The 23,308-nt window shown below is 38.6% G+C and overlaps 3 protein-coding genes across 9 annotated transcripts in view; 1 reads left to right on the plus strand and 2 right to left on the minus strand.

Annotated features, from left to right (window-relative positions):
* LOC106642948 (uncharacterized) overlaps positions 1 to 23,308 on the plus strand; it is a 196,403-nt gene that overhangs the window by 153,331 nt on the left and 19,764 nt on the right. The window lies entirely within an intron of this gene.
* Positions 14,115 to 17,594, minus strand: LOC106646492 (cytochrome P450 4C1-like). The gene is made up of 12 exons (XM_089598621.1): positions 17,396 to 17,594; positions 17,163 to 17,272; positions 16,969 to 17,062; positions 16,696 to 16,881; positions 16,526 to 16,616; positions 16,329 to 16,428; positions 16,144 to 16,240; positions 15,438 to 15,544; positions 15,291 to 15,359; positions 15,048 to 15,216; positions 14,776 to 14,955; positions 14,115 to 14,384 (listed from the first exon to the last, which is right to left on the minus strand). Exons 1-12 carry the CDS (start codon positions 17,550 to 17,552, stop codon positions 14,215 to 14,217), a joined length of 1,530 nt encoding a protein of 509 aa, XP_089454747.1. The 5' UTR covers positions 17,553 to 17,594; the 3' UTR covers positions 14,115 to 14,214.
* On the minus strand, positions 18,826 to 21,868 carry LOC111643441 (cytochrome P450 4C1-like). Its single transcript, XM_089598627.1, has 11 exons — positions 21,712 to 21,868; positions 21,508 to 21,617; positions 21,312 to 21,405; positions 21,039 to 21,224; positions 20,851 to 20,959; positions 20,678 to 20,777; positions 20,525 to 20,618; positions 20,073 to 20,179; positions 19,678 to 19,846; positions 19,412 to 19,591; positions 18,826 to 18,992 (listed from the first exon to the last, which is right to left on the minus strand). The coding sequence occupies exons 1-11, from the start codon at positions 21,866 to 21,868 to the stop codon at positions 18,826 to 18,828; spliced, it is 1,473 nt and encodes a 490-aa protein (XP_089454753.1).

The raw sequence follows: 23,308 nt of genomic DNA on the forward strand, positions 1-23,308 counted from the left end.
TTTTTTGTAGTTACGTAATTGTTTTCCTCGTGCGAGCAATGTGTTGGCGCGACGTAATTAAATAAGGGGTATACTTATACATCAAACTCACTATATGAGGAATGTTCTTGTTACTCGTTGCTCTTAGCTGGGAATTGTAACGAATTTAAGAACCCCCAACGGGTCGTTGTTTCACCCGACGTGATAATTGGTTAATCGCCCAATTGATATGAACATCATTTGCACTTGGGGTTCTTTTGTGCGCGCTACCAAGAGATTGATCCAATCAGGAAATGTATGGACGATAATTAATCGTAATTTTTTTTTTCTTTTTGTTTCAGGTGAGTGTTGAATATATCCAGACTACTCGGCACCGCTGTGAGTAAACATGACATTTGTGTTACTCTTTTGCAATATTTGTTTTTTATTTAAATAACCAAAGTATCCACATTATTCACGCGTTATCAACATAAAACGTATTTCATGCCCTCAACCGTACGGGGTAAAAATAATTGCTGCTCGAGGTAAATGTCCTCACAGCTAGGAGGGTAAAAATTTGACTGTCGTAATATTATTTTTTTCCTGGACAATTTACACGTTTATACTTTGCAAGCAGGAAATAAAACTTTCAGTCCATACTTCGTGCCTACGTATGCCTTTACGGGTGGCAAGCGTTGTTAAATCATCGTGCAACGCATGAAATTCTTGAAACATAACAAGCATACTGGCACATCACGACTAGCCTGAACAACGAGTCATAAATACCAAAAAAAAAAAAAAAAAAAAAAAAAAAAAAAAAAAAAAAAAAAAAAAAAAAAAAAAAAAAAAAAAAGAAGCTACTTGAATAGTCACCTAAATGCGAGCGCAGCTGAATAAAAACGCACGTCGCGTCCGCCAGACGGTTGGTGCTTTCTTCCAGCGAAAAGAGTAAAGATAGCCAGAGATGAGGGGTGAAAGGCGACAGGAAGCACAAGAGAGAGGTACGCCAGGAGATACAAAACGCCAGCGGCATTAATAAGACAGCGGGCTATAAGCGCTACGTGGAGTCTCGGTGGATGCGAGAGAGAAAAAAAGAGAGATAACGAAGCAAGTGTGGTCTCCCCCCCCCCTTCCCATGCAGCACCTTGGTTTTTCTCGAGTGAAGTGCCGGGACGTATACGACAGCCATAAGATAATGGCCCGGGCGACGGAAGGGATGGGAAGTTTGACTCGTGCATAGGGAGGCACGCACGCTCGCTGAGAGGGTGGAAGTATAATTAGGCGCGCGCGCTGTCGTCTCGTACCAAGAGGATCTTCTTCTTTTTTTTTTTCTTTCCTTCGAGGAAATCGATGTATAATTAACGCCATGCTTTCGTCGGTACGTGTTACCTATGTATAAATCAATATAATGCTTGTTCGCCGAGAGTCTCGAAATTCAATTGGCCGAGTGGCTGTGAAAAAAAGGAAGTGTGTTTGCACAAAAGGGAAATCCTTGCGTCGAATCGCGGCTTCAAAGCATACGCGTGTGCAAAGGGAGAAGAAAGAACAAAGGGAAAAGTGAGCCGTTCGTTCGTTTGAAGCTCTCCGGCGGCTGCATTTTTTCGTATCAGCCGTAAATACCAGCTTAGCTCCATATTTGCAGTGGGCATAAAACCTGTAGCCAAAACACTCGGACAAACGTGTACATATACACGCGAGTGCTCGCTTATAAGCATTCATGTATACATGTGTAATCCCCCGTACGGTTCGTGCGAAAGTTTTAATCCCCCTGAGTTGGAATTGGGTGAAAAAATTATACTAGTCGGAAATTAATGTTTACCTATAGTTGACAGCAAAATAAAAACGCGGTCCTGTAAACTATCACTGACTTTCACTGATTTCGAATCTTTTTTCATTGATCAGAGATTGATTATTCACTCAAAAATCTATGATTCGTAAGGTATCTTCATGCATTCATCCCTTACACTCTATTAGATTCAAGTAAAGACAAATTAACGTCAGCTAAATTTCTTGGTCGTAAGAGCATGCTGTGCTTTATATTTTGACAATTGCGAGTCACGATTTTTCTGTATGGTATATAGACACAAATAATGTAACAAAAGTTGAAAATAATTTATTGGTTTTATGAGCACAGAAACGCTATGACGTATAACACTTTGAGCATCGCAAGAATTAAAATATAGATTTGGTACACGAGTAGGAAGCAAATAGCAGCGCACCCATGTTTCAACGCGTGCCATGTTCTTTGTCTCTCGTAACCTACATAAATCTCGTATGTGTTAATTTACGTCGTACACACACCTTCAAACGCATCATTTCTCCTCTCGGTTGGCCTCGTCAATTTAGTATTCCCTCCGAGTAAGTGTATAATATTATATCGCGCGTGGCTCATTTACGTCATTACGTAAAATAATTACGCCACGCTACGCTGCACCGGCTACATATTATACACACACGCCAACCTTTTTGTAAACCAAGAAGCCGAGCCGTGTGTATCCGTATATATACATATACCCTTGAATGATTAAACAGCTGCATTTATATATGTATACGAGCAGCAGCTCGGCGACGACGGACGAGCTCGAATTTCGTCTCCGCTGCAGGAACATCTACACCCGAGCACCTTGAATATAGTTCACTTTTCCAATCTCTCTGTCTACCCGTGCCGTGGACAATTAAATTACCAAGAACGCGAATTCCCAACTGTCGTCAGCACAGTTGTGCTCGGGTCCAATATCCCGCGAAATTTAGTCGAATTTACGATTTTGCTGCCGCAATCGGTAAGGGTATATAATAAATGTCCAATGGACTCGATTAGATTTGTCTGATTAAAACCGCACTGGCAAAGTTTACCAAAGTGATACCAAAAAAGGAAGCCTTTTTTTGGTGGATATACACACCCACACGCTCATCGGTATACACTCCAAGTATCCATCAGTTTGACCTCCTATTTCCTAATACGGGCACACAGAGAGAGTACGGTTTTTATCTCGTCGACACGTAAAATCTAAAAAATTTCACAATTTATAATAATCGGTGGCACATGAACCAGTTGTCGAGCCAACTTGCACATTTCTCGTTTTGTCCTCCATAGTGGTCACTCGTCAACAGCTCGATCGGAGGAGGGTCCCCGTACCTGGATACATCCGTATAACCAGAACCAGGACAGAGAGATTAGCCGCTGGTGCTGCTGTCCCCTTGACGTCATTATGGGTCGTTAGCCGGCAACGTGGTATCCATGTATATAAATCACGGTGTAGTCTCTACTAGCGACCTCCTTCCGGACGCCCTCGTCCTGTCTCTTCCGAGCCTTAATTCTCTGCTTTTTCTCTTTTCCTCGTCTATACATAGCCACTCTCGAAGTAGTTCCGACAAGTCCCAACTTTAGGCACTTTTTCTTCTTCTTCTTCTTCTTCTTGTTGTTACTGCGAGATGAGATTGATTGAGCTGCGCACAAAAAAAAAGAGAAGAAAAGACGATAGGGTGTATCGTGTATACACCTACGTATACAGACACGCGCACAAAAAGCGAACAAGGAGGCAAGGAAGGAAGGAAGGAAGTTGGGGAAAACTTTTTGCAAGACCCAACTGATTGGATTTGTTTTAATCCCGCGGCTCGTGGTTGTGTCCGCCGAGCGGAAAATCGTTGCACGCCCCCTTGTATATGTACACCATTTGCGTTTGTACACGTGTTGTAGGATACCCCTTGTATACATACAGTCAGAGTAGCTTTATTCCTTCGTGAATTATTCAGGACCTCCTCCTCCTCCTCCCGTGTGGGGTGTGTTTGGAAATAATTGAGAGCTCGCGCGGGCTTTTAGTTGCTGGTTTTTCGGCTTTTTTGCCACTTGGCTGTACGCCCGACGGTGTCGATGACTGTCTTACCTTTGCATCCATACCTTAGTAAGTACCTTGTACAGAAATATTCTAAATTTGGATGGTAAACAGACCTATTCTCTCGGAGTGAACTTTGCTACAAGCTTGATACAGTGGGTGAAATACTGTCTTACCTTTACACCAGCAACAACGACCAATTAAGCTCTGTTTCAGGTAACCATACCCGCCCATAAACGCCATATGAAGGCAACATGGTGTATGGTGTACACACACACCCACTTGGAAGCTTCAAAGGGCAACTTCTCGGAGTCCTCTCAGCCAGACAATGCTTAGCCACATACGATAGAGCCCCACAGACTTACATAAATCGAAGCGGGAGATCTGATTAACGCCCCACAGTGTGTTCGTTCTACAGTCTCCCCTCGTATATGGATACACAATATACAATATATATATATATATATATATATACCTGGGGAGGTTGCCCAACTGTCGAATAAAAGTAGTAGGTATAGGTATACGCACGGGGGAAAACAGAAAAGAGAGAAGACGAGCCCTATGGACACACGGGATCTTTGCCCCTCCTTGTTGTACACATAGGGTTTCCTCGAAGCCCATGGTCTACATGGTGGACCTGATGGACTCATACATAGCTTTTGCACTCTGATATATCATTATATAGCCTCTCGGCATAGACGCTTAAATGATGATGACCATAATAGTATATAGCTTCACTTTTCTCGTTGGAAGGGACTTTTGCTGTAGTACAATCACTCGAGGCGGATAAAATTTTGTTCCCTCTCACCGGCCAAATCAAACAATCGCGCTCAGTTAGTGGAAACCAGGCCACTCTCTATTTCGCAATCAGGTGTGCGCGCACCGCGAGAGAAGGGACGGATTTATCCAGCTCTCTTTCTCCTGACGATGTATAGCTGCACCATTTTTTACTCGAACCAACACACGTATGTAGCTCACACACCGTGTATATGTGTATCGAGTATAGGTGTGCATGTATATATGTTATACCTACGTATACGATTAACGCTCCAGTGAACTTTATAGTAAAATCGCCAGTCCTCAACTCATGTGTGAAAATGTACGCGTGCGCGCGCTCGATCGAGATATTATATAAGCGTACTCGCACCTCGCCGGAGTTTCCGCGTATAGCGCTGATAAATGATTTCTCAAAGCAAAGTGTCATCCCTTTTCGGGGGAGTGTTGTACTTGGTTGTTGCAGCTCAGCGCTCCTGTTGCGCGCGACAATTGCCTTTTCCATCGGCAATCGAAGCTATACCATTTCCCTATACACCTATGGCATCGGTCCTTGCATAACTTGGAAGTTTGACAAAATATACGTAACTTTCGTATATGCACACAAGATTGAAATTGAATCACGCAAGTGCATCGCTGTGATGTTCTTGATTAAGCGGTGGGTTGACGCGAGCGGAGGGAAAAAGCACGTGAATTTTCAGACGAGTCCAATTAAAATACCGAAAGGTAAAGGAAAGAGGGTCGAAGGTGTAGGAAGTGCAAGCGAAAAAGGCCCAATATGGCAGAGATGCGAAGGGATAAAGGGAGCCCCGTGCGTTCGAGTGCGCGCAAAGAGAAACGGAGAGGAGTGGTTACACGCGGAGCCAAAAGAGAAGGGATGTATACGGTTGCGAAAGACGTATACACGAGAGAGTCTAGACGGGCAAGGGGGGGGGTTGGCTCGCCACCCCAAGTGTATATGACTCACCGGCAGCTGCCCGTTCTTTTTTCCTTGCTCCTTCGACTTAATAAATATTATCTGCTTGCTCGTCCTGGCCCCTCTTTGCCTTCATTCCCCTTGCGACTGTGCGCGCATCTATATACATATACATATATACATGCGGACGTACGGTTTCTCCTATGTATACCGTACAATTTTCTCTCGATCCCAATTCCAATGTGTTGGAGTCGACCAAAGGGTGAGTTTCATTATTTTGCAAGTGGAATATACTCACGCATCGGTGGATCGTCGTTCATTGCACCACTTTTGCCTTGGTAATAATTTAATGGTAAACGAGGGTTCCCTCGTTCGGCTGTTGTTGCGGCAAATCTGGGTTATTTCACACGTCAGCCGACAGTGGCAGGGACAGGTAGATTACGGAGTCCCCCCCCCCTGCCATCCGGCAGCTCGAGAGTTGGCAGGGTGCCCGAGTGCAACTTTTTTTTCCTCCTCTCTATTTTTGCAGGCTCGTACACGTGCGCGTGTAAAATACACAAACGCTCTGATTAATTTTCCGAAAACATCTGCTCCCGGGGCGTGAAAACGGCGACACGCGACATTCCCTCTCTTGCGCCAACGGGAGCTCTGCCTCGATCGATTGCGTTCGTGTTATCTTTGATCTCCGTGCGCAAATAAGTATACTTATGTGCTTGAGATCGAGTATCGGAAAAAGGAGAAAAGCCATACGAGCCGTCGTAAAAAAAGAAAACGATGTATAAGCGCGTGATTCGATTTCGCTGTTCTGATTCTGATTGAGAGCAATAAATGTCACCTTGTTGTACTTTTCGTAGCGACCGAAGAGCGAGAGAGGGAAAATCGGTTGAGCTCGATGGTGGTAAAAGAAACCAAACTTTGATCCTTTTAACTACGTTTTTTTTTTTTTTTTTTTTTTTTTTGCAGATACAGGTGTGTGTGAACGTTTAATATTACGGTGCTTCCGCATCCGTAGGTTTCAACTAAGATCCATTGTATATTTACTCTAATTTGATGGTTTCAAACCAACGATCTGTTACTACTACGGCGTGTAATCGCATTGCAAGAGTAACAGCTCATTTTTATGAAAAAACTTGTAAAATATGAATGGTAATTGACATAAAACTAGTCTGACAGGAAAAAACCCATGAAATTTTTCTTATCCGATTGAGACAATTCAATGATTATCGACACACGAGTCTGTCTGACCACAGTTGCACGTAAAAGCTCAAATTTGCAGACGATATCCTCGTGATACTGTCGATTTCCATATGGAATTAGCCCACGTGGTACACCTGTATAGGTGTATAGGATGCTCAGACGTATTCGGCCTCTCGATCCTGTAGCGTTAATTAGTACAGGTAACGATCTCTCCATCATCTCGTCGGTCGAAGATTGCTCTCGCGTTTAATTGGCCGGGCTTTTCCGTAAGTAGAAAATTGCGCGTCCGTTCCCGGGAAGAGTCGCTTTTTTTCAGGTCAAACATCTACCCTGCACGTATATACACACCAGCCAACTGGCCGACTCTTCTTTTTCCACCTTCCTCGGCTCGTTAGGAGCTCCGCCGTCCAATATACATCATCGGCCAGCGCGTGATGAAACAAAAATCTTTTTTTTTTTTTTTTTTTTCTTCCCTTCATTGCCATCCCCACCTCCGAACACATACATAGGTCGAATTTTAAGACGCGAGCGCGTGTCGGTTTGCGCTGAAAATTAGGATACGCGTGTACTTACGTATATACACTCACGTGTGCACGAGGTCTTTGAGAGCGGGACACGCCATGTAATAACGCCTGGCCTTGACACGTTGCGATATTCGAGGTTTCCTTGCGATTCGAGCGCCGATTTCTCAACGTCTGGGTTAACATGGGGCACGCTTATTTGGCCACTGCCATCATTATTTTTTCCCACTCGCCTTTTGCACTACTCGAAAAAAAAAAAAAAAAAAAAAAAAAACAATACCGGGGAGCTGCTGGTTCCATTTCGATCAAGAATCTTTGGGTAATTTCATTGGGGACCATTGTATGAAAATATGGTCAGAGTTGGGAACAGTAATCTGCAACAAGTTAGTACGTATAAATGGGTGGAAGGTCGTTATATACTCTCTGGAAGTCTCTTTGCGGTCAGTACTAGGCGCATATACGCAACGCGTGAGGCGAAAGGAGACACTGGACAGATTAGTCCGCTCACAAAATTGGACTTTGGTGTATATGAAATCCGAGACTGTGGGCTACTTTCTTTTTCAACACTAGCATCAATATATAATAATTTGCGTGAATGTGTCCACTTTTTTTTAAATCTGTTTTTCACTGCTTCAACCTGATGATGTAAATTACGTAAAATCACACTATACATGTCATGAATGTAACGCAATAAATCGGCAATCAAGATAAACTTGACGCACCTTCGACTTGCTCCGTAGAAAGTATTTTTACATAAGCGAGATTGTACAACTTTTGGCAATAATTTCAACGCGTTGTCGTAGGAAAGTGATGGTAACGGAATCTTTATTGAAAATTTCACAGTAAATTATATTGCAATTGTTTCTCCGACTGTAAAATTGTAAGGTTACTCAACCACTGTTATGTAAAACATTTAGCGTTTATCGATGCGATTTATCATTCGATGTGATAAAATTAAATCTTGTTCGTATCACGCACAGTTCATTTGCACCCAAGGAAACACGGTTTTATTTATAATTTATTTCAAGAAGTTTGTATTGATGATTAAACAACAAAATAACGCGTGCACGTTCGCAAATACTCGACCTGTGCATTAAGTGCGCTTCGGAAATTTGTTTTAATATACCTTCCGTACATTGCAAGCGCAAAATTTTGCGTAAAAGTGACCCAAGCGCGCGTTTGAACTGAAAATTTATATCCTCTGCACTTAAAAATTTCCCCCTTTTGCCTTCCAATACTCGTGTACAGACGAAAGCCGAGACATATAATTATGTACGGTTGACTTTGACGGGCTTTTTACGCTCGGTCGAGTCAAGTTCCTCTCGTTGTTATTCCAACCGCGTGCAAATGGTCTTTCTTCCACTCGCAAGGGGGGGCTCGTGAAAAAAAATGGGGGAGGAGGGAGAAAAAAAAAAAAATCCCCAACTCGGGAAAATTAGACGGGAATGTGCACCCAAGCGCACCTTTCACTTGCCTCGTTTGTATATTTAGAGCCGCGTGTTACGCGATGCGCGCGCGTGTGCGGCGGCTCGAGTCGCTTAATTTAATTTTGCGGAAGATGCGCTCCTGCGGAATATATATGTATATGGTATCTCGGAAAAGGAGCGTAATCGCTCTAACGTATGTGTATTATGCACTAGAGGCTATAGGGCTACGTAGCGTTGCTTTGTGCTGTTGTGTACGAGAGTGGCAAGGCTCTCTCCCTTTCTCTATGCCTATTTTTACTCGAATTGAAGGAGTTTAATGTCGTTACCGTTATTTATCCGGTACTCGTACTTTTACATTAAATTACTATGATTTGTGTTGTCGTGTATATAAATATACAGTTTGGACAAAGGACAAATCTGCGCTGTTGGTTTTTTTTCCGGGAACTCGTCTGTTTGTAATGACAGTGTTTTATCTCTGTGATGTACGCGAACTGGCAACATTTTTTAGGTTTTAACCAGAATGGACCCATGTTCTTTTTCATTAAGATGGAAAAATTTAAGGGAAATTTAGTGTATCAGGGTCTAGAGACAAAAAAGCTTTATCAATTTGGGGTATAGTCAACAAATCTCCCTACCTAAGTAGAGCTATCTACATTTTGGATGATGAAAAAAGGTGTAGCCATATCTTAGTTTAGGTGAAAAAAATAATGATCGTAATTATGCGTCGGAAAAACATAAATCTTTATTTAGATGATAGAAGTCAATATATTAATTTAGGTAGAGTGAGATGAGGTATATATAGATAGATAACTCAGTTTGAGTTGTAGATGATAATAAGCCATGTCTATTTGAGCTGAAAAGTAAATATTTTTAAAATAATTAGGATAAATTTATGTGTAGAAAAAAGAAATAACCATCTTTTTGAGGGATGAAAATGGTTATTACAGTTAAGGTAGAAAAAGTAACTGTAGGAATAACTATTATTTTCTATTTGGATAAAAAAAAGCAGCCATATTAATCTTAATTTTGGTTGATCAAGCAGGTAGTATTAATTTTTACAAGCAGAAAAGCTATTTTAATTTTCACTGAAAAAAAAAAAAAAAGAAAAAAAAAAGAATCAGATATCTGAATTCGGGACAAACGAACAACAATTCTATGAAGATGTTTCTTTTGCAATTACCGTATTATCAGTGATGATGCTACTCTATTATTTCTTCTATATTTATTAGTTCTTTCCCACGTATAGATACTAGTTTTTACGTCAAGCAAAATCACAACTTCCACCAACGCTGTACGGTTTAAAAATATAATGCACGTGTGCTTAATATTCCTAGTTTATCCGCAGTGTCGATGATATATATACATCATTCCTTCGCTACGCGTAACGTGCAAGATATCTTTGGCTTTTCAAAAATAACAAAGTCACGCAAAAGATGAACCAACGTCATCGCCCCACTCCCCGGCAACAGCACATCAAACGACGCAACTCGCGGACTGACGGATCTGAGGAAACATCCGTCCGAAAAATTGGCGGAATCCGAGAGAGAGAAAGGCAGCGCATCTGTCTCCTTCCCCGATACACGTAAGCGCAAACTCCTCTCCGTGTATGTGTCATCGCGGCGCTATCCTATAAATAGCCTGTCCCCTCCTTCTTTTACCTATACACACACGGACACCTCATGTTCCTTTCTTATACACTTATAGACTCGCTGTCGGCGTTGCGACACTGGTGGCAAAAATCATGTAGGTATACATATATATACCCTAGCACATAATTCACTCGCCGGCACGAGACATCTGCGCAAAACTCCTCTCTCTCTCTCTTTATCCTTTGTACGTGCACCTTTTTTTTTTTTCTTTTTTCTTAAGGATGCAGCTGGCGTTGTCGTAGGCGTCGATGCAATACAATCGACGCTTCCTGCGCAATTATATTATTTTGAGACACGCGCGCGAGAGGCGCCTCTTCTTCTATTTTCTTGTATGGTCTAGGAGTACAATGCCGGTTGTGAGCACGTAATTCACGTCCTGTGTGCGATTTTTATACTTTCGCCCATATGTGTGCGGTTTATAAAATGTACAATACGCACGAGTCGGTAAATAGCGTATTGTTTGGTTGCTCATAATAGCCCCGGAGAGCAGTGTATCGGATGTTTGTCGGCTCGTTGCTCCGATCATTTTTATTCTGTTGACGTATATGCATGTTGAGTATCCATGCGATTGGTAATCGTTTTTGAAAAAAACGTGGGATATTTAAATCAATAAAAATTATCTACAATACCCAAAATGTACCATTATTCTCGAAATTGTGTCGGTAACTGTCACTTACAACCCTATGCTTTAAAAACCAGCTTAGCCACGAAGTTTGCGAATCAATCTGCAAAGTACAATAAACTTCGATCCCACATAATTATATGATGTATTAAATTAGTCTCATGGTCAGTATGCGGCAAATTAAAGACACATGAAAATCGAAAACCTATACGCGGACGTGTATGAATAAATCCCCAAACCTACTATAGGTAACTGACGCACACAGGAAGAAAAAGAAAAAAAATTAAGTCGAGATGAAACCGAGTTTTTTGGCTTAATATTAGCAGCGCGTGACCTTAATCGAAGTGTAAATATTGAGACGTTTCTCGGGCGCGTATGTGGGTAGACGCGCCATATACTGTATACATTAAGAGCGGGGCAACCCCGAGCACTTTGTGCTTGAAATTCGCACCACATTTGCAATCCACCTGAATGTTTCAAGCCGTGTAGTGCGCGGGCGTCCGTTTGCAAATTTAATCGCTCTACTCCGTAAACCTATGGCGCTTCCAAGGGTCGCGCTCTGTACGAAACAATTTTGCTAAAAAATGGAAACTTTGAAGTTGACACTGTCCCTGAATGAAGATCTGCTCTCTGTTATCTAAACGTGAGAGCAAGGGAAGCGCGTATAATTACCGAGCAACGGGAGCCGAGCCGATGAAAACGAACGGTTGCGTCGGATGAAAGGACTCGTTAGCCGAAGATGGCGCGCGTAACCCAGATTCGCGGGCACGTTTACAGATACATCGAATAATCAAGGCCGGGGGGCTGCTTTCCTTCGAGCGATCTCTCGTGTACTCGTTTCAATGGGGTTTAGAATTTTTTTTTTTTTTCCCATCAATAAGTTGACGGCTGGTGTAGGTGTTTACGTGCAACAGAAAGGAACTGATGGCTCCACTGGAGCGTCACATCGAACAATGAACTCGGGGAGGCGCGCTGATTGCTCGATAGAGAGGATGCCCGTTCGACAATCGATTCATTCAATCATCAACTCGTTGTGTACTGATACAAGAGGCTTTTGATCCAACTGCACGTGTTCTGTAACAAAAACAAAGCTCAATGATTGTTTTTGACGGGAGATTTGCTTTGTTATTATTGCACGTAAGGTATATTACACAAAAAACTTCGCTAGTGGAGGTGAAGTAAAAATATGTGTTTGTGTTAACGAGTCCCTAATGGACGGGATATAGCCGGAGCAATAGTCGTCTTGGGGTTATTCTTGCGCGTTGCCGAAAACTCGGGGAGCCAAAAGTAGAAAATACTCGCCCAACCCTTCAGCCACGCGCGGTCAAATACCAAGTGCTCCATAGCTGGCGCGCTTCGAGGCAAAAAGGGGGAAAATGCTATCTAAATTTATCCCAGACGAGCGCTGTCCTATCTTTGGACCGCGGGTTATCTCTCCCTCCGGCAAGTGCAGGAGTAATTTTTCAGAAAGGACGGCTTTGTTTTGTTATTCATGCCCGTGGCTTGGGGATCCGTGTGTCAGAAAAAAATTGTTGCTCTACCAAATTACCAACGAATACCATGCAGAGGATTGCTAAGGGTCGTCCAACCAGTCAAATCTTGACTTTTTTTTTTTTAATTACTTAATAGAGTAAATGTTTGTCCAAAGAGAGTAACAATCTAATTACGTGGCTGAGTAAAAAGTTAAGTCCGCGTCAAGCGAGTCTTATTCAATATCTAATCTAGCTAATCGAAGGGTATATTGTATACTGCAAGATAATGCTCTCAGGCGTAATTAGAGCCTCTTAGTGCTCGAGGCTCGTTGTTATTGTACCCTATTCGTTTACCAAAGACACTTGATTGAATTCGACAGATAATGCTCCCTTGTTTGGCTACACCATTACGTTATTGCCGCTTTTTTTTTTTTATCATTGTAACGTAAAAGTCGAAAGATTTGAGATCAGTCATTTTTCATCCTTTGTGCGTCATGGTGACAATCGATGGTTCTTGATTAAGTATAGCTATTCTTGGTGAAAATCGAGAGTTCTTTTGTCAGAAACTCGTGCGATCGATTTGAATTAAAAATGATTAAATACACCTTTCTTTCATTGTTTTTGTTTAATTTTGACAATTGTCTCAAACAATAATATTCTAAAACCAACCCACTGCCTTTGATTGCGTATAATTCGGTCCAGCTTGGGTCTTCTCTCCTTGTACACACCACAACCAGAGCACACTGCAATCACAATAAGTAGAACAGAGTCTCGTGCTCAATCATCTCGCCCCGTCGTCTCCCATCAAATCACATCCCACTCAAATCTAGACGTAGCCTCGTGGTGTCGCGCAATTATAACCCACCCCCCGTTAATCCCATTAAACCGCACGCCAAACGTCCAAACCCCGAGTAAGGGAGAGAGAGGCATTCGAGCGAAGCAATGAGGGAGAGCACGACCCCGAGGATTCCCGACCCTGGGGGTTTTCGTGCATTGCTGACCGCTTTAACGTGTACTTATACCCATACTCGGTCGAGATGAAGAAGAAGGAAGGGGAGGCAGTGGCGCGTCGTCCGATTAAACTCCTCGCCTTTAATAAACAGCCGCTGGAATTTATGTCTCCGCGGAACAGCAGCTGTAGAACATCGCTGTCGTCGTCAACGGCGTGCAGTCTGTACTTGCTCACGAGATATAGGTTCGTTTATCGCGTGCACGTGGATATAATTATATACGCTGGTGCACTGTGTTTATGGTATAGGGTACAAGTACGTAAACACGAGCTTATTATTTTCTTGGTGTGCGAGGTGACGCGACTGGTAAATAACTCAGGCACCATATGGTGACTTTTAAAACTGGCTATTTTGGCGATCCGAAGACAATAGTGTCGCATGGGATTTCGGTTGAGATAATTTTTAATTATATACTCGCTCGTGCGCCTTTCACGACAAATCATTGCCTAAAATGGCTTTTCTAACATGAGAACAAGTACTTTGGTCGATAAAAGCTACATCGTTTACAGTTTATTATGAAATACTTTGCTGTCGAAGCTTGGGTTTTGAGATTCTGATTATTAGAATGAAAAAAATAAAATTTTTTTCAAAAAATTGCCACTGTAATAACATTAGTGATTCCAAATTTTTCATACATTTTTTAATTGGACCTAAATTATAAAATAGCATTTACTTTTGTTAAAGCTTCGGTATTGTGCACCCACAATATATTTAACTGATTAAACACATATATAATTTTCGATTAAAGGATGTTTTAATGGACAACCCAATCAACTCTCATCACTAAAAATTTACAATACAAATAAATAGTATTTTGAAATATTTAAAGAAATTTTTAGCATTTTCTTCTTAGCTTAACAAATTTCACGCAAACTGGCACTGTAGGCAACAATACGATATTCTCTGCAAATTGTAAATCTTTAGTACTTTGTATAGGTTTCAGAGCAAAGTCATACAAAATGCGTGCTACTATCGCTTTCAACTGCATCATAGCAAATTTTTGTCCTATAAAAAAGAATTAAAAAATATTACAATATTTTTGAACAAAGTTGTATGTTCGCTCCGTGCAAATCTTCTAGCACTATAATTATGTCTGCTGATGTCTAGTGCTTATAATATTATTATAATAGCTTCATGTCTTACGAAATAATTTACAAAGCTAACGACAACTCGTGCATTTGAGAAGAGTTTATGATGTCAACAGTCATGTATAATTTTTATCACAAAAGAAACTGTCAATCATTATTAAAAAAACATGGTTAAATTGGATGTTTGTGACGTAAATTGTATTTTCACCAAGTTTTGGTTAGTCCCCGTTTGTGTTATTTTAGATGCTACATCCAATAGAGAGATTTGCACGAAGCCATTAGTAACAAGTAATATTTGTTGTTGTTACCTATGCAATTCCGGGGTCCAGCACTAAAAGGGACGTAAGCGTACGGATGCCGGTTTTTCGAGTTTTCCGGTAAAAATCTGTCAGGATCAAACTTTTTTGGATCCGGCCAATGATTTCCGTCATTGTGAACGTCGTATATCGGCACTCCAAGTTGTGCTCCTACTGGAATTTGTATGTTTTCTGAAAATCAACATGAATAATCGTTTGGAATGATTCATAATTACTTTATTAAATAGTATAATATCCTTTACCGCCATTTATACGAAACTTACTTAATTTAATTTCTTTAGTTATGGTGCGTGTAATCAAAGGAACGGCTGGAAAAATCCGCAGACTCTCTTTTATACATCTTTCGATGTAATGAAGATTTTGAACGTCGCTCACAGACATATTGCCATGGCACAAATCCATAACCTCTATCGCCTCAGCTCTAGCTTCTTTCTATAAAAATCAAACTATTTAATTGCATCATGTTACCTATGGTTTGTTAATAAATATTTACAAAATTATTTTACCTGGATCTCCTCGTTTTCTGCTAGTGACGTTAAAATAAACGTCAATGCTGTTGAAGTGGTATCGTAACCCTACACATTAAAACAATAGTCATCGTAACGGATTAATTGTTTAACAATTTTAAAATCATCAAAAATTTTAACACCTACTGCTGCTATAAAAGTATTGACTTCTTCTTTGATGCCTTGGTCGTCTATTAAACCATCGTCTTCAGCTGCTAACAAAAGGTCCAGCATAGCTAATCTCTTACGTGGTCCTGAAATGCAAGAATTTTTCATTATTTTTACTGTTAAGGTACGAATGGTTCACAGAAATGATGTATAGGCTTATAAACGTACAAAGTGTCATCACACGTAAATAGTATTTTTTTAAAAATATAAATAGCTTTAAAGCTTTTGACCCTTAAAGAGTATTTAAGTATTGTACAGTATTGCACGCAATCAATTCGATACCATAGTCAATCAAGTTTCAATGCTAACAATACTGACGTGTATTAAATAAGACTAAAATTTGGTACAGCTACTTACTTTGATTTCACACTAAAACTTGATAGTTAAAATAAATTTAGAGCTTTTTTCATTAATTATTTCTTGTACACATATTTTTGTACGATTTCAAGAAAATTTTTACTCAGTATTATTTGTATTTTGTGTTATGATAGGGATCAAGATCTAAAATCTTTGTCAGAATATTACAACTCTCTCATATCTTGTATGGGTGAACTCAAAATCTAAATATATTTAGTCTCAGTAATAATGTGAATTTTTTCAAATATTGGTGTAAACTGCTTAATTTTTAAGTTGAATTTTTCAAGATTTCCGCGTAATAAAATAATTTTTTAGTTTCAATTCTTACCCTTAGATTCCTTGCCAGGATCATCAATATTATTAACATAATCATCAAAAGATAAACCATTATGTGCTTTATGATACTTTCGCCGCTCTTCTATTACCTGTAAAAATAAATTTTTCTAATGACAATAATTAGATACTCGACGTTTTTACTCATTACCTACGATGGTGACTTTGAATACTGCGTACCTTATTTCCAAAATCGTGAAGTATTTTAAGACAGGCTTCTTGCTTTTTTCCAACATCCATAAACTTGATCATCCAATCCATTATGTAGGGTCTGCATGATCTTTGAAAATTATAAAAAATACTCACTTGTGAGAATTAATTTGAAATACGAATATTTGTATTAAGAATTAATTCAAAATTATATATTTTGCATTTACCTGTACACAGCTATGGTTAAAAAGTCTGATAAAGCATTTTTATATTCCATTTCATTTTCCAACTTACTCGGATCAACTCCCATTGCCGACCCTGCAATTTACGAGAAGTTGGTAACTATTCTGCACAAGACGATGATTTTTTTTGTTAGCAAAAAGTTATAAAAATTTACCTAATGTTATACGTAACGTGAGCTTCGATGCCAAAGGCAACAACTCTTGTACAGTCTCATCTCCTTCAGACAGTAATTCATGAATAAACATTTCTCCTTGTTCTTGCACAACCTCAAAATATTTCTTAACTACGTTCGGACTAAAAGCTGGAGTGAGAATTTTTCTTCTATTTTTCCACTTTTCTCCTGTAAAAAATGGTTTTATCAAGAAATTACGGAAAACTTCCTCTTGGTAAGTTAATAAATACATTTTTTACTAAAAACATAAATTACCTGAACTCGTGACAAGCCCGTGGTGAGCCCATTTTTCAAGATATTTGTATGGTATTCCACCTTTGGATGTGTTGGCTCTATCCGTGAAGAATATCTATACCATAAAAATACTATGTATATATAACCCTTTCATTGTATTGCAGATTCTTTTAAGTAGAACTGTAAAATAAATAAAAAATTTTTTTATTACAAACCTCTAAATCGTCCGGATTACGACATAGGACTACGGCATAATTTAAAATCGATACTTTTGCGATAGGGTAGTACTCGTCCGTAATTTTCCTCATTAAATTCCACAAGTAAACTGTAAAAGTAAGAAGGTAGCACATCATTTAGTATTACATTATGATAAAATTAAGAAAAATACAGTGTTTTTGCACTTTAGAATCAATTAACAACAAAATATCAATGATATCTCTAAACAAACCTGTATCAATATTGAAATACAAAAGTGCGTTTCCGATGATGGGCAGCCCAGGTGGACCCGGTATTTTATTCAACAGCCGTCCTTTTCTACTATATCTTGTTGACACGTGAATAGCAAATAAAACAAACAAAAATAGAAACAAATATATCGTCGCCATCGTGCACTTTGTCAACTCGATTGCACACAGTGTAATGAAACATTCGACATCACAGCGTTCGAGAGAGTAAAACTACAAAGTTGCAGTCCTGGCTTTTATACCACCAGAAGAAATTTACTTTTTTTCAGATTTTTTTTTCCTCGTCAAGATTCGAGGTTATATTTTCCTAACTTCTCTGTTAAGTACTATTTTTTTAATGTCCCCATTCATGACGTTTAAATTACCCATTGTTTCTGTTTAGTCTCAAAAAAAACTGCTATTAATGGGCAAGGAGAGAAAATCGAAACATTTATATGGTGGCAATTACCAGCAGCTCGATTTTTTGCTGATAGTTTTTTACGTAAATTGCAATTCTTAAATTGAATTATGAAATCTCATTAACGTAGGAACCTATTTATACCGATTACGTTGTTTTTAATGCCCATCGATCCTTAACACTGTTTAAGTCAGTTTAAGTACGGTTTTTTTTATATTACTACTACATACACTGTGTTCTAGTTATAGAAAATAATTTTCTATGCACATTAAAATAAATTTGCTGCAACACTAAAAAATTGTTCGGATTGTTTTTCTCTGAAGAGATGTAGTGAAATTGTATGAATATTCAACCATTTTTAACAAAATTATCGATGAATTATGTGGTTGTATACAAACATAATCGTAATTTTTATGTTACAAATGGATGTATTTAGCTGGTACGAAAAATAAATCAGTATTTAATGAAATGGTATTAATGTTCATTGAAAAGTTTTTTTGGCCAAGTCATACTTGTAATTTGATATACAATGTTTATGGCTGTCTTTAGAATTACATCATGTATGTACTTGAAAAATATGTTGGCACGCAAAACATAGTCACTTATTTCGAACGTGTCGATAGCTAGACAAACAAGTAGTCAACTTAAATTTTAGTTTATAAAGTATAGCCAACTTCACATTATAACAAAGAAGCAGATGATTGGGAAAAAAAATATTCCTCAAGTTTATTAGTGTAGCGCCAGCTATTTTATTTATGACAGAACAAATTTACAGGTAAATAAGACCGGTTTGTCGTGAATATTTTCAATTGAAATTTTAATGACGATTGTCAATGTCTTAACAATCTGTAAAACATTATATGGTGTTTGGGCTACACGACACGTTGTCTCAATTTATTTGCTACTTGATGCATACCACATGAAATATTATCATACAGGATCATACAAATAAATAATTACACTAGTATCGTGGTCTGGGAACCAATCAACAAGAAGTTTTGTTACTTAAAAAATAATTCAACATTTTTTCAACTTAACAAATTTTGCATAAACTGGCACTGTAGGCAAGAGAACAACATTCAGTTCAAATTGTAAATCTCTAGTACTTTGTACAGGTTTCACAACAAAGTAATACAAAATGCGTGCTACTATCGCTTTCAACTGCATCATAGCAAATTTTAGTCCTAAAAAAATTACACGATTGATAAAATTTTTAAATTAGATTGTATTCGCTACGTGCAAATCTCCTGTTCATGTTAAATATTTGTAATGAACGAACAAGTTGTAAGCTTAGCATCGTGTTGTACGAAATAATTTACATAACTGACGACAACTCGTGCATTTGAGAAGAGTTTATGATGTCAACAGTCATGTATAATTTTTATCACAAAAGAAACTGTCAATCATTATTAAAAAACATGGTCAAATTGGATGTTTGTGACGTAAATTGTATTTTCACCAAGTTTTGATTAGTCAACTAGTAATTTATGGACGTATTAGACAATGTTGGAGGAACTAGCTGTTTGTGTTATTTTAGATGCTACATCCAATAGAGAGATTTGCACGAAGCCATTGGTAACAAGTAATTTTTTTTTGTTGTTACCTATGCAATTCCGGGGTCCAGCACTAAAAGGGACGTAAGCGTACGGATGCCGGTTTTTCGAGTTTTCCGGTAAAAATCTGTCGGGATCAAACTTTTTTGGATCCGGCCAATGATTTCCGTCATTGTGAACGTCGTATATCGGCACTCCAAGTTGTGCTCCTACTGGAATTTGTATGTTTTCTGAAAATCAACATGAACAATGGTTTTAATCGATTCATAATTACTTTAAATATAATAGTCCATGATACCATTAATACAAAACTTACTTAATTGCATTTCCTTACTAATAGTGCGAAAAATCAATGGAACGGGTGGAAAAATCCGCAGACTCTCTTTTATACATCTTTCGATGTAATGAAGATTCTGCAAGTCATTCACAGTCATACTGCCTTGACATTTATCCATAATATTGAATGCCTCGGCTCTTGCTTTCTCCTGCAATAACAGAAACATTAATTTATACCGCTACTTGTCCAGTAGCTATAGTTGTTGAGAAAAAAAAATGTAAAAGCACTTGGATTTCCTCGTTTTCTGCCAATGACATTAAAATGAATGTCAGTGCCGTTGAAATTGTATCGTAACCCTATTAAAGTAAATACTGTTAATTTTAACGAATTTGACATTCGATACTTTCAAGATGAATAAAAATTCAAACACCTACTGCTGCTATAAAAGTATTAACTTCTTCTTTGATGCCTTGGTCGTCTATTAAACCATCGTCTTCAGCTGCCAGCAAAAGATCTAGCAAAGCTAATCTCTTACGTGGACCTAAAACTCATACAGTGTATATTTGTTTTCACTATTGTAGGTATGACTGATCCTCAATTGTATCTAAAATACTTGACTGAAGCAAAACTGTAACTACACATGTGTCATCTGTTTTGGTATACAAAAAATGTTAATCCTTACAAGGGTACAAACCAAGTACATCATAAACTGAATCAACCGTGTAGTTACATTGTTATATTTTAAAAACTATATCAAAATTGTACATTCGATTGGGCTTCAACTGGATAGTCAACTTTGATTCGTACTAGAACTTGATAGTTTTTAATTCAAAAGTACCACTTAACTATCACATTTTCATGTTTGCATGAGTATTTATATGCTTACCATGAGCGTCATTGCCATTATCATCGATATTATCAACGAAATCAGTTAAAGATTTATGTTTATTCTGCTTATACTTTCTCCGCTCTCGTATTACCTGCGGAAACAAATTATTGTGTCAATAGTAATTAAACATTTGACGTTTTTACTGCGTACCTTATCTCCAAAATCGTGAAGTATTTTAAGACAGGCTTCTTGCTTTTTTCCAACATCCATGAACTTGAGCATCCAGTCGCTTATGTATGGCCTGCATGATCTATAAAAATAATTTTAATTCCGACTGATTACAGTTTTATTTAAGATTATAATTGACACCATTGAAAGTTTACCTGAACAGAGTTACATACAAAAAGTCTGATGCAGCGTGTTGGTAATCTTTTATTTCTTTATCTAATTTACCTCGTAATTTACTACTTAAATCAAGTCCCATGGCTGATCCTGCCATTTTTGACAAGAAAAAGAGTTTTTTTGCACAAGACATTGACTTTTTTGTTAGCAAAAAGTAATGGAAATTTACCTAATAATATACGTAACGTAAGCTTCGATGCCAAAGGCAACAACTCATGTACAGTCTCATCTCCTTCAGACAGTAATTCATGAATAAACATTTCTCCTTGTTCTTGCACAACCTCAAAATATTTCTTAACTACGTTCGGACTAAAAGCTGGAGTGAGAATTTTTCTTCTATTTTTCCACTTTTCTCCTGTAAAAAATGGTTTTATCAAGAAATTACGGAAAACTTCCTCTTGGTAAGTTAATAAATATATTTTTTACTAAAAACATAAATTACCTGAACTCGTGATAAGCCCGTGGTGAGCCCATTTTTCAAGATATTTGTATGGTATTCCACCTTTGGATGTGTTGACTCTATCCGTGAAGAATATCTACACCATTATTACTATATTATTGCTATACCCTTTTAATTTTGTTCTGGACGCTTTAAACTAGAATGGAAAACAAAAAAAAAAAAAAAAAAAACTCTTTACCTCTAAATCATCCGGATTACGACATAGGACTGCGGCATAATTTAAAATCGATATTTTTGCGATAGGGTAGTACTCGTTCATGATTTGCCTTATGAAATTCCACAAGTAAGCTTCGAAAACAATTCACTATTACATTCTGATCACATTGAGACACGTACAATGTTTTTTTGCACTAAAGTACCATAATGGTATTTCTGAACAAACCTGTGTCAGCGTTGAAAAACGAAAGTGCGTTTCCGATGATGGGCAGCCCAGGTGGACCCGGTATTTTATTCAACAGCCGTCCTTTTCTACTATATCTTGTTGACACGTGAATAGCAAATAAAACAAACAAAAATAGAAACAAATATATCGTCGCCATCGTGCACTTTGTCAACTTGATTGCACACAGTGTAATGAAACTTTCGGTCGAACAGCACTCAAGAGAGTAAAACTACAAAAGTCATAGTTTGAATTTTTAATGCCGATAATGATTGACCTTCTCGAGCTTTTATCATCTTGTTCTCAATGTGCCATAGAAGCCTTCACCCAAAGAGAGAGAGAGAGGGAGAGCAAGGCAGCACCACATCTCAGGGCCCACAAATACGCGGCTTCAAGCTGCGCAATGGAGCATTTGAAGCTCTCCTGCAACAAAAAAAAAAAAAAAAAAGGGGGAAAGAAATGTTTTGCTATAGTCAAGCTTGTCCGATTACTTTTACGTGTATGCTGTTTGTGTCGTATACACGAGATACTTGTTATGTACATTGTTTACATGCTGGCTTGACGCAAAGTCGAGCTTAATGCTTCATTTGAGCTGGACATTAAACAGGTTTTATTAAATAACCGCAACACTTTTCGAGGTAAAAATTTTCTCTCTTACATATGTGTGTATTTTTGTATAAAGATATTTGCACGATAAATGTAGATTAAAAAATTACAGACGGAGAGTAATCATTTTTCTCTTGTACCCGTGATTAATTCCAATACAAAATGTTTGGTGTGAAAATTAAATGTGGCATCGAGAAAAGCACGTAACACACCTCGAAACAAACCCGAGCGCAGCTATATTATCGTTCCCAATCCTATATAAATGAAACCGCGCGTTACAGTACCACGAATTGTGTATAGCCTTGCACAAATATGCGTAATCTGAGTGAAAAAAACTCCTTCGTGAGAGTCAGACACCCGTGAGGGTTCTCTCCCCTTTTCTGGCGTCTCCGTAAAACGCACCCGCCCTCCTCATGAACCACCCGTGAACGTTCGCTCATAAGAAAAATGAGCGAAAGTCCCGAGAGCTTTTTTTCTTTTTTCTTTTTTTTTTAATGACGAGAGAAGAGGGTGGCTGAACGCTCTAGCTGTTGAACGAAAGAAAAAAAAAAAAAGAAATTTTGTCTTGCACGTGGAGGAAAAAAAAAAAAGGGTGAACGCAAGGAAGAGGGGGGAGAAAAGTGCGATGCATATGCGCGCAAGGGAATCTAAATGACGCGAGCGCGGATCGTACACACATGTATGAGCTTGTTGGTGGAGGGAGTTACGGAAATTTTAATTGCGTAGAAAGGTCATTGCCGATTTGCCCTGGGGATTGCTATTTTACGTTTCAAATGAATTTTTTTTTTTTTTTTTTTCCAAAAAGGTGTTTTTTTCGACTCACACATTTTATTTTTCGTTATCTTGTTTTCCATGTGAAAAACTTGAAATTATACTATTGTGATTTTAGAAAAAAGTCTTGTTTTGTCTAGCTTACAAAAGGTTTAAAAATACCAAAATATCATGCTGAAAAGCAATAGCAGGCAACTTGGAGCAAAACAAACTCACCGTATGG

Source organism: Copidosoma floridanum, unplaced genomic scaffold (assembly GCF_036245765.1).
Source record: "Copidosoma floridanum isolate Cflo_tuat_1 unplaced genomic scaffold, Cflo_Japanese_pri ptg000001l, whole genome shotgun sequence".
In the NCBI taxonomy this organism is placed as follows: Eukaryota; Metazoa; Arthropoda; class Insecta; order Hymenoptera; family Encyrtidae; genus Copidosoma; species Copidosoma floridanum.